Source organism: Pyrgilauda ruficollis, unplaced genomic scaffold (assembly GCF_017590135.1).
Source record: "Pyrgilauda ruficollis isolate IOZ18807 unplaced genomic scaffold, ASM1759013v1 scaffold184, whole genome shotgun sequence".
Taxonomy (NCBI): Eukaryota; Metazoa; Chordata; class Aves; order Passeriformes; family Passeridae; genus Pyrgilauda; species Pyrgilauda ruficollis.
Genome location: NW_024517429.1, coordinates 337,931 through 349,965, shown reverse-complemented (window position 1 = coordinate 349,965; position 12,035 = coordinate 337,931). Strand labels below are relative to the sequence as shown.

General features: G+C 39.9%; 1 protein-coding gene across 2 annotated transcripts in view; it reads right to left on the bottom strand.

Annotated features, from left to right (window-relative positions):
• Positions 1 to 6,948: 6,948 nt before the first annotated feature.
• The window catches only part of EFNA5 (ephrin A5), a 205,243-nt gene continuing 200,156 nt past the window's right edge, over positions 6,949 to 12,035 (bottom strand). The window contains exons 5-6 of one of the 2 annotated variants that reach the window (XR_005954897.1): positions 9,944 to 11,047; positions 6,949 to 9,811 (exon numbers count right to left, since the gene is read on the bottom strand). Coding sequence is in view for 1 of the 2 variants with exons in the window: in XM_041464792.1 (XP_041320726.1) it covers positions 10,926 to 11,047 (122 nt within the window). In the remaining variant the exon portion in view is untranslated. Of the gene's footprint in view, positions 11,048 to 12,035 lie in introns of both variants that reach the window. The other variant, XM_041464792.1, reaches the window with a different exon arrangement.

Here is a 12,035-nt window from a genome sequence, read left to right as displayed (position 1 = left end):
AAGGCATCACAAGCGCTTTTAGCCTCCCAGCTAAAAGCATATGGGGCTGGCAAAAGCTGCATGTCATGTGACAGCACAGAATTAAGTTTGGAACAATACTTAAAGAAAAGGCTTGAAGAAGAAACAGGGTCATTGTCCATCTGATGGAAATCACGCTAAGTAAACAAATTCAGTGAGAGGTCAATGTATTCTGGTTAAGAAAAAAACCCCAGATCTTTGGATCCACAAGAGACAGTGCCCAGGAGCCATTTAAAGAGACCACACTATTTGTCATAGTCCTTTTCTGGCTGTGACTGTCCTCTGCTCACATAACATACATCTTACAAGGAGACTTTTCTGATTTGGAGGATATCTACGTATTAGACATAATGATCCATCCTTCCTTTACCGTCACAAGAAATGTGGCCAAAGCAAAGTTAATTACACTGTATCAAGAGTTTCAAAGAAGCAGGCTGGGTGGAGAGAGGGGAAGGAGCAGAAAAATAGTATATTAAAATCATTTTGGGAACCAGCCAGGGAGCAATGCTAACCTCTGATAATAAAGCTAAAGTATGTTTGTCTTACGGGGTTTTCCTGTCTCCCTGTTTCTGTGTGGAGAGCCAGGCTGACTTCATATAGGAAAACCTCAGATTGTGATGAACTGGAAACTTGGCAGTCCATGGAATGGCTGTTGCCTCTGTCTTCACCTGCACATCCCCATGGGCCCTCATCCTGTTGCAGTCAACTTTTCTGGGTAAAATGGACTCTCTTTCCTATGATCACTAGCCAGGCTTGGCACAGTGTGTTTACAGTGTTCCTTAGAGCCTGGAGTACTCTAACTGATAAATATGTACTTTGCCACAGCCATGGTCACCTTCCGGTATTAAAAACAGTCTGTCATATGAGCTTTGCTTGTGCAAATGTTTTTCAAACACATGTTTGTATCCACACCTCATGCCCTGCCCAAACAAGTTTGTCACAGGATCTCTTCTGGCCACCTCTCCTGCAGCATGATGTTACTGACAGGAATTCTCTCGAGCTTGTTTACTAAGAAGTGCTTGGTTGCTGGAGCTGGGCAAAAGGGGAGACTATGCTGGCTCACATGGAATAAACAATGTATTTCCCTATTCTGCTGTGGTTTCCTACCTATTTTTGATCCCAGTCCATTCAACAACTCTGTTTCAAACTATTCAAATCCTGTAAACTTCTAATTTACTGGTAGGATTAACAATTCCCTGAAAGTAAACAGTTAGGCAAATCACACAGCTGGGTACATACAGCACAGTGGGGTATGAGTGTATTTGTTAGTAGCTGGACTAGGACAGTTTACAAGACACGTTTTGTTTGATGATACAGTGCTTAAATTTTATTCTTTCCAGCATGCCCTCTAGACAGAATTTCTACTGTCTCTCCTAATTTAGTTGAAGACACATGAGAAGTTAAAAGCCAGGGATCAGAGCACAGCACCAGGTGACCAGTTCAGAAAGTTCCTCTCTGTTTATTGCTAGATTTCAAACACTTGTATTGTTTTTCTCTTGCCCTTTCTGTCAAACAGCGAATACTCTGAGGTTAAATGAGGCACAATAGTTTCCAGACACTCATTCTGTATATGCAATAAGCATTGTACTGTGTTGATTATAAACAACTCCCGAAACTGGCATGCTAATGTTTCTTGCCTAATTTTTCCAAATGGAAACTACTTGCCCAGTGAGTCACTGTGTGTTTTCTTCCTCCTTCAGATGATTCTTCTTGGGAACTTCCATGCCCTGATGCTCCACCACAAGAATGGTTCTCTTTTTTCATTTCTCTGTAGGATGTCCAATTAGGACATTCTTTCACTTACCATCTCCCCTACCCACTGCCACCACCCCCCCCTCCCCAATTTTATTGCAAGTCTGCATGTATTTTCTTCTTCCATTACCAAAACAATCATTTTCCAACTCCTCAATCACAGATTTAGTGCTGGGATATATATTATTAGGACTTGCCCTGGGTTATATATGTCCCTGCTCCTGCAAATACAGCAGGTGCTTCACATGGCAGAGTTTTCATGGCAGAGTTTTCACGTGGCAGTTTGCATTCTAGTCTTGCCCACGAAAATTTCTTCAGACTTCACATTTTATTCAGGAGAAGAGGGGAAATACAGAAACTTGGTAAAGTACTCAGCCTTCTGAAGCAGAAGCAGGTAGCAAACTACACTACATCTCAAAACAGATTTATTAGGTTTATTATTCTTTCATGTATTAAACCCCACTTGAAGACAGTTATCTGTTACCTAAGAGACGTGAAACTATGGTAGTGCCTGAGATTTTAATTTACTCTTTTGCAATTTTCTTCTTTTAATTATGTTTGAAATAGAGAAAATAGCTTCCATGGTGGTTTCTGGGACAAGTTTTCACTGAAAGGATGCAAAAAAGAGCAAACAGTTGACAAGAGTAGTGACAAGACACCCAGATAATACTGTCAGTGCTAACTTGCTCCATGATTCTGGTTGTGTGTCATGTATAAGCACATAGAAAAAAAGGATCTGCTTGTTCATAGCAAGCTTATTGCCCCTTGATGGAAGTTTTAAAAATACTTTAAAAACTGTTTAAAATCGGAAGGATTTTTTTCTTTTTAGTATGCTGGGTGTAACACCAAATAAACCTGTACATGCCACCACACAGAAGGTGGCAATATGGTTATTTATTTTAATCTGCATTTAAGATTAAAATCTTGTTTTATTTCCCTGAGTGTTCATCCATTAAATCAATAAAATTAAGTAAACTTTTTTGAAAATAGTCATGGCTTTGCTTTAAATTTTGTTTCCTTCTTTTAAGAAAAGCAGATTTATTTAATTCCTTTTTCTCTCAAATATCTGTGATATTTGAGAGAAATCTGCCTGACTCATCTAGGCTGCAATACCTAGCCCTAGGCAGATTTCCAGGCCAGCTCTAACCCAAAGGCTCTTTTAGCTCCTACTCTGAGGGCAAGGTCACCATCAGTGGCCCAGCTTGAGCTATCTTCACAAGATGTGTTGTAAAATGTGGCAGGCATCATTGACTATCAGCCCCGAATATCAGCCTTAAAGGACAGGTTTGGCCAAAGATCAAAGTTCAGGCAAATGGTTTTTGGTATCTTCAAGTGGCAAAAATATGGAATGCAGAGTATTTACCCTGGATCCTCACCAACACCTGCACTGAGCTGTGATGGCAGCAAGGCAAACTGTCAACAGCACAGCACAGGGAGGAGCTGAGAGAGAAAGGGTGAGCATATCTCTGAACGGGAGCTTGCTGGTTTGACCTTTCTTGTCTACACATGCATCACCTGACACCTGCTCCCACATGTCCAGCACACCAGGGTGTAGTAAACATGCAATAAAGCCTTGCTCTAAAAAGCATCAGAGAGAAGAAAGCTCAGTGTCCCCTCTAAGCACAATACTATCATGAACTTAAAGCATATCACTTTAACACTGAAGAGATCAAGCTTTTAGCAGCTGCGGATATAGGCCAGGACCTTCTTCAGGACCTTGCAGCTTCCCTGTTTCTCACCAAATACAGGCTTTAAAGCACTGCTCTTCAGCATTGCTGAGCTGGCACAGGGAGTTGGGAAGGTTACCTTTTCCTACCTCAGCTCATGAAAACCATGCTGCTTTGATTTGCAGCCCCCAAACTTCTGAATCATGCAAACACTTGTCAGCCAGTTGCTGCTGAAAAGACAAAGTGGTAGCTTCAGATTCAAATGCAAATGTTGTTGGAGAGCATCTGAAATAAAAATCGTGTTCAAAAGTTGAAGGTCCTTTTTCAGTCAAAAAACCTTGAACTTCCCCAAAGAAAGCATGAAAGAGGTGGCTATAGAACCAGCAGTAGATAAAACACCTGCTTTCTGCAAAACTATCTGGAGGATCTGCATGTCCCATCAGAGTAATTTTGGTGCTAGAGGAAGAGGAAGGGGAGGAAGATTGTTCAGTCTGCTGCTCTCAGGGGAATCCTGCAACAGAGAGGTTGCTATATTAACCACTTCACTGTTTTGTGCCAATCTTGTTATCTGTTCTTGTTAAAACCTTTATTATTCATGGATGCAAAAATCCGATCATTAAAGCAGCATAAATATTCATACTATGTGCATTTCATTTATCTACTTGGCAAAACTTCTCTGGAGGATAAGAGTTTTGAGGAAATCTGGCTAATGAGACCATAGCATAGGAAGTATGCATGAGTTTTCCTTTTCTTTTCACCTGCAAATGAATGCAAAATAACTAATGAAATAAACAACCACAAAAAGGGTAAGAATTCACCAGACAGGATGATATGCACACTTGATTTGGCTTCTGTGCCAAGGGGAATGCAAGGGTTTTTGTAATGCAACTATGTGCAAGAGCCAGGATATTGTAAAACTAAAGTAGAAAGCATGATAAGCATCACTGCATGGGTTTATCGGCTTTGCCTCACATTTAAAGTCTAACCATTAACATTGTGCATGGTCCACACTCCTGTTCAATCCTTTCTTAAGCTAGAACTGCCATTCTTCTCTCTGCAGCTGTGCTAAATCAAAATGTAGCTGTATTCCACCCCGTGAAAGTCACTGTATCTACTCTTCATGCACTCCACTTTCAAGATCTTTTTGATGGCAGAGATAAAACAAAAATTTCCTCCCAAAACAAATTCTAAAAACTGCCATTAAAACAACTGCTACACAGAGCACTCAGCAGCTGAGGAAGATCTCTCACAAGGGCCTGGTTCATCAAAATCCTGAGCTGCCAGCTCCACGTGCAGCAGCTCCAGGAGAAGCCTTGCAGAATGCAAGACTCCAAAGTTATTCCTGTTTTAGAATAGCAAGGTGAGGTGTGTATTTTTAAATGCTAATGAGTTTTCAAAACTGAGCAACATCGGCCTGAGTCAATGGGAAATCTTTCCTTGATTTCTGCAAGCACAGACCAGAGAATGCAATCAGGCACTTTCCAGGTTTTCTATTTCATGTTTTTACGAATTTCCACAAATAAACAAGTCTATTCACAGGCAATTTCCACCAGTAACTACTTCAGCTAACAGATTTATCTTGAGGGAGGGAACCAACAGAAAATCTACTTAGCACAAGAATTTTTGTAGTATCTCTTCTTTTTGAATTTTTTTTAGAGTTTACTTTTCCATCCAACAAGACTTTGCTTTAAAATCTTCTATGTGATCTAAGGGAAAATTTAAACAAAAATTTAAATTGGTGATATTTCAGGTTGTTTGATTAGCAGGAGCAAATAAAATGTGCTGAAAGCAAGCACAAATAGCCACATATAAGAGCTGCCTGCACTGCAGCATTTACAGTGAAGACTCTGTCTTGGTTTGGGCTCTTATGCATACATCTGTAATAGAAAGTTGAATCGGGCTTTAAACTAAATTTCCCAGTAAAGGCAAACGCTAACAAAAATAAGAGTTATAAGGAAGGAGGTACTTTTGATACCTGTGCTGTTAAAACCTGTAAAAAATTTAGCCAACCCAGCTGATTACCACATCTCTAACCTGTATAAATCAAAGTTTTGTTCTAAATTAATAAAACCACTTTGGCACACAACTATATTACAGCAGTATGATGCATGCCTGAGTATTCCTAAGAATGCCCTCAGAGGTACTCTGTGAGCAGAAATGTTCTGCAGAAGGGAAGATGAGGGAGTACAAAGGCCCATTGTGCACACTAATGCAGAAAAATGAAATCAAATACCATTCTCAGCAAAAGCAGAGTATCTTCTGAGCAAAGGCTATTAAGTGTGTCAGACTGCAGGATATTTTCTGGACATGGATATCCTGTTAAGACATACTGAACATGTGTCACAACCCTCCTGGTTGTAACATCGCAGCTCCAGAGGAAAAAAAATGGTGCACCAATTCTTTGTATCAAATACTCAGACAAACTTTTCTTCTCACTAAGCTGTCACTTCTCATTTTAAAAGAAGGTTAGAGTAAGTTATAATTAGTATTTGTTGCCCTGTCGAGTAATTAAATATAATAAAAAGCTTAATGCTAACACAGTGTAATTGCAGTAGTTTTGAAAGCACAGTGCATGTACTACAGGTTTTGGTATGTACTCCCCACCTTTTATGACCTAAATTCTCAGGTTCAATCTATCATATGAGTAGTGAGCAGACACTGCCAAAGACAACTATTTCAGAACGAAACACAAATCAACAGCAATGCAATCCTGTACTTTTTGAGAGTTACTACTGTATCAGCCTCTGGGGGCAGGGTGGAAGGAAGGAGAAGGAGAAAGCCATCCAGTTTCTTGCTTCCACTTTTCTACCCCTTCCCTTCAGGAGGACACCTTGGTTCCATAAGGTCCCCTAATGAATTCTCCCTTTCATTAGGCTCAGCTGCTCTGAGCCTTTTTGGTAAAGAAAGATATGGCTAATATTTCAAAGCCACTTCTCAGACTTCCTTGCCAGTCTGAGAGACATCCTGGGAAGAGGGGGACTGCATCTGCCCTATTTGCACAACTCTGGGGCTGGCTCTACTCTTCAAGTAAGAGTTGCACCTTACAACCACTTGTTACCCAAGGGAGGAAAATCATTTGCAAGGCCCAGAGCAGGGCAAAGTGATGATGTAATGTACTAGCACTTGGCTGATACAGCTTCTTACCCTCTTAAGTATTTGGAAGAGCTTTAAACACATTAAAAAGGGTGAAGAGCAGAGATCTGCCAGGGCATTAGTAGTTACAGCTCTAGGTACTCAGTTGTTGTGCCCGTAAAGTGGATTTTTCACCCATTCCCATTTATACTCAAGTCCTATCCTGTCCCTGGAAACATTCAAGGTCAGTTTGGATGGGGTTCTGCGGAACCTGATCTAGTGGAAGACATCCCTGCTCATTGCAGGGGCATTGGACTAGAAGACCTTTGAAGGTCCCTTCCAACCCCAACCATTCTATGATTCTGGGTAAGGTAGGTATAAGCAGCCCACAAAATGAAAATGCAGTTAATTAAACAAAAATGTAGTCTAAAAGAACCAATTAAAATGATGAAAATCTTTAATTTTATTTAAGTATAATTGTACGGACACATGTATATACAAATACAGATCTTATGGGGCAAGGTGTTTGGGTGGATTTTTTTTTTTAAACGTTTTAAGTTTATATAATGTAAGCATTTCAAAAACAGCACTCAATGAGTAAGTGCAAAGAAACTGCAAAGCAGGGCAGTACAAGCACAGGATCACACTGAGCTGACTTTCATACCCAGATGCATACACAATGAATGTCTTCAATGGGGTGTCAAGAGTAAGCATGGTAAGTGGATTTTCGCAGACTCATGGGTAACCTCCAACATGCCAGCATATATTAAACTGTACAGACAATGGCAGCAAGCCTATTGTAGGGAGATTTGTCTCACATCTGAGAAGCTCGAGGGCGAATGCATGGGAAAAACTCAGTGATGCCAGACCAGAAGCAGATCTGCCCATTCACAGTTTCAAATTAAAAGAGGAGGAGGGTGGGAGAGGAGGCAGGGCAGGAAGAGGGAAGAGAAGTGTGGAGGGTTGTACATTAAAACTGGTGATTACAAAATCCAAGTGTAATGAAAAGAGGGTAAGAGTTAATACTCTAAACCTCTGAAAGTGGCTGAACCATTGCACTCATTAGGCAATGGATTAAGTTCAGTTTTGAGGGCTAGAGGTGGGAATCAACAGGTACAAACACTACCATTTTCCTTTCATAATTATGGAGGAAAGGAAACAATGCACTCAACTACTCTCAGTACTTCCCAAATTTGCTTCTAGTTCTTTTGGAACCAAGTACATACATATATCGCACATGACACTGGTAAGATCCCTTCTGGAAAAAACTATTCATGGGAACAAATCCAGAAGGAAAAGAGGAGGAAAAAAAAACCTAATTAAAAAGAAACAAACAAACAAAATAACAGAAAAGTTGTTATATCCCCAAAGCCTTTTTAGAAACAAACATGATACAAAAGAACAAAACTAACACAAAAACCACAGGGCTCCAACATAAGACCTTTACACACGGAGGATAAAACTTTGATCATCAAAAGTCATGTTCCAGGTCTTGACATTGTGAAGTCTTGCAACAGATGAACGATTTTTGAATATGAGTCCTGTATGCTGCAGTGTCATGGCCACTTGTCTCTCAGTTCTCAGCCATGATCACACTTGATGCTTCAAAACTCCTGGAAATCTTGTTATCAACACGTGATTTTAATATCCTGAAAGCCTATTGTTCTCACTTACAAAAGACATAAGAATCAAATTAATACTTTATTATCAAACACTATATACAACAGAGGTTGCTAATAATACAGAATTTAAAGAATGTAGCTTTAAGTTTTACTTGTCTTTCCTTCGCCATCCAGGTAAGTACAGTACAAAACAATATTCTAAACTAACATGAAATGTTACCTTTTCTATTGAAGGATACACAGTATCCACTAAACTGACTGATCCCTATTTCGCCTGCTTCACATTGCAATGCCCTTGGCAGCCAGGAGTGCAGGTCATGGGTGCAAGTAACCCACTATGGCTGGGGAGAATCAGTACCTCAGACTTGAGCAGGGGCAGATGAAGAGTAAGGGAGCAACAAACTCCTTGATTTTCAGCAACATCTGCACTTAAAGCATCCAGAGGTTTGCAACACTAACCCACTAACATTTATGTATTTGGTATGACTGGGATTGCCTAATGCCATCAAGTATGAAACTGGCAGTGCCTGGAATGCTCCTTCCAGCCATGCTGGGCAGCCCAGGGATCATCACTTGTGTTGTCCCTCACATATGCAGCAAGGCTCTGGGACAACATGAAGGGTTGAATTTCACCAAGAGTAACACTAGTGACAATCCTTTGCTGTGGGTAAATGGATGTCTTCAACGCCATTCAAAGACAAAGGATGACAAATGTCACCATTTCTACATCAAATCTGCACTACCTGTGTGACTGCCTGCAATTTCTGTAAATCATTTTAATATGGTTACACATCATGCAATATTATCTGTACGCTGGTTAACAATTTGATAAGGTGCATTCTGATTAAGCTCACCTCATCCAAAGCTTTTTAATTCCTACCTACAGAAAGTATTAGTGTATCAAATATATACACCTTAAAGAGAGCAAAGTACCGTACAGCCTGTAATAAGATGATGACTTCCCTCACTGTTTGGACTGTGTATCTTTATTCTGTGCACTTCACACTAAAGTGAATTTCCTGCATTCCTCCTGTAGGTCCTGTATTCATGAACATGTATGGTATCAGGCAAGCCCAGGTCATAGCTCAGCATGCATAAAACCTCCCTTTACATATCAAATTTATTTTCCCCTCTCCTGCCTCAACTTCTGGAAGGCCTTTCTTCATTTAAAAATATAAAGTCTATAAAATAGTGTCCACTAATGGCATCACTCAATTTTGTTATGGCAGAAATTTTCTTCATAATTAATATAGAAAAATCTTGTTTTGCTTGAATATGCTCCATGTTTTGTTTCACGATAATTACCACAGCTTTTGTCAGAAAAGCTCTGTTTCAGTCTGGGTCTGAAGTTTCACTGATTATGCTTAGCAGTCTGAATTTCATGGCAGCCTAGCCAAAAAATAACCCAAGGCTTGCACTTCCTGGCAAATTACTTTTTAAAGTTTTGTTAGTCAAGGCTCAGATTCCTTAAACAGGGTCACTCCTAATTTCATCAAGGGTTACCACTTCTCTCACGTTTAAATAGAACAAGTATATATACTCACTCTCAGCATAAAGTATATCTAAATAATGTGTTTTCCATTCTAGTGGATTTTTAAAAAAATATTTTGTTAAGTCTTTGGGAGCCCATCTAGTTTATCGCCGGCTGATAAATACGTTTCCTCTACTCTTCACACTGTGCTGGAAGGGGAAAAGATAAAAAATCAACATTGAATTTATATTCCACACTTTTCTTTTCCCCCACCAAACAATGCTATTAGACTGCCCTGGCTTCTTCTACATGTGATTTATTCCCATGATTGAGGAACTTACAGGAGAGACAAATCAAGACAACACTGGAGATCCTATGTCCCAAACATGTTTCCTCCTGGCACCGATGTCCTCTTTTAGCATGTATTAACACCCAGAGCAGCATCCAAGGCTATCAGCTACTAAGTCAGCACTGGGGAAGGTCACTTTATTCTCAAAAGTGCCTCTGCATTTCAAGAAAAAAATTTTAGCACCACGGTGATTTGTTTTAAAATAAAATAAGCCGGTGTGCATTATCCCCTTAAAACGAAATAACAGAGGCACTCACACCCCCAGTGAAGTTTCCTAAATCCGATCTTGCCTGCTGTGTGCTAACATTCCTAAATACTAACTTTTTCCTCTCACCAAAGACAGCATTTCTACTTGTGAGCAAAAGTTTTACTCTCAAAGATTTTTCAAGAGACCCACAAGAAATATCATCTTCCCCTTTCAGAAGCCTGTTCATTTCTGGAGGAAATGGTGTTATGTCTATTCTTAATATCTCCCATCCAGTCCTGACATGGTGACACATGCATGACCATCTTACAGTGCTGAACTAGAAGGCATAAATATTGTATCACAGAGAAAGACTCTCCCAGGCTTTCACTCTCTTTCCTTACCCCTCACTGACTGCATCTGCCACTACACTTTCTTGTCCATATATGGATGACACAGTGAGCTAACAGAGGTGACTTCTTAAAGGAGAATGCAGAAGAAAGTAAGAATCACTAGTGTCACTATTATAGTTTGGCATTTTCATTTGGAGTCCTTTTATTTATATGGAGGGGTTAAGAAAGTCACAGGGTAGGTAGGGGTGGGTGCTGAAGCTAGTTATCCCCTTCAAATTTTTGCTGAGTTTAGGCTAAAAGGGAGAAGAAAAGGGAAAAATAACAATTTGACATCTGCAAAAACAATGAAGTCCCTTTCCTGGGATGAGCAGTTAGGTGGATCTTTGATGTTTGAAGACCCTGGTATTTTCTGTGACAGGTTGCCGGAGCATACTGTGCTATAATATCAAAAGCATTGCCAGGAGGAACAACAGAGTTGCCAAAAGCTGGCTGGGTATCCTTGGTGTCTGTGCTGCGTTCTCCCCACGGGATGGCTCAGCTGACTCATGTACGGTATCATCTGTTCAAACAGAAAGCATACATTCCAATGAGACTTTGCATCCTTAATAAACTCTCACTGAGATGACAACTAGAAGTAGATTTCAGTGCCTTTACGAAATAGGGCAATGAACCTTGTGCTGTCATTGACTTTCACAAGCGTGTAATACCTCATTATGTAACCAACTCGGGGCCAAGTCCTGCATTTCTTACTGGCAAAACTCCCATTGAAGACCAGAAGTATAGAAAGTAAGTCAGATTTCAGCAGATTGAGGAATGAAAGATTCCTTTTCAGTAAAACACTGTGGTTCTAGCTTTGGATGTCTCATTAGATAGCAACATCAGTTGGGAGGCAGCTAAATAAAAACACCTGATTTTCAAAAGTGTTGCACAGGCCCAGAATTAATTTTGCAGTTAGTCTCCTTATTCAGTTACAGATTTTGGCTCCTGAATTTGAAATGACAGCCTGTAAGCCCAAGCATAGACCCCCACCTTCCATACACAAAATTTCCACTGAAGTATGTTGCATCTAGGGATGAGCAGGGGATGAGCAGGAGATGTAAGATCACTCCTTCTTTCTTGAAATAAAATTTTAAAGGCTAACACATGACAGTCACCAATCTTATAGAATATATACTCAATCTGGAAAATCTCACTACCTTTCATGGTACACAAAATAGAGATTTACATATATGCTGCTAGAACTAATGAAAAAAGAACCAGCTGAGTTAGGAAAACATGCTTATGCATTAGTGGCAGAAGAAAACAAGGTAACAAATACTAAATATATGACACATAATAAAGAAAACCCTGTTAACTTTTTGTAAACTTAGGATCAGCCTAAAAGCCAGAGCTTATAAAATAGAAAAGATAGGCAAAGTCCAAATCAACTTTGGTGTTGTTATAGCAGTGGTATTTTTCTCTGCAAAGCCCCCCATATCCTCCATATCCAAAGCTGTCTAATTTAGCTATTCAAAAACAATCAGTCTATGGCTTGCCATAAAAATCAG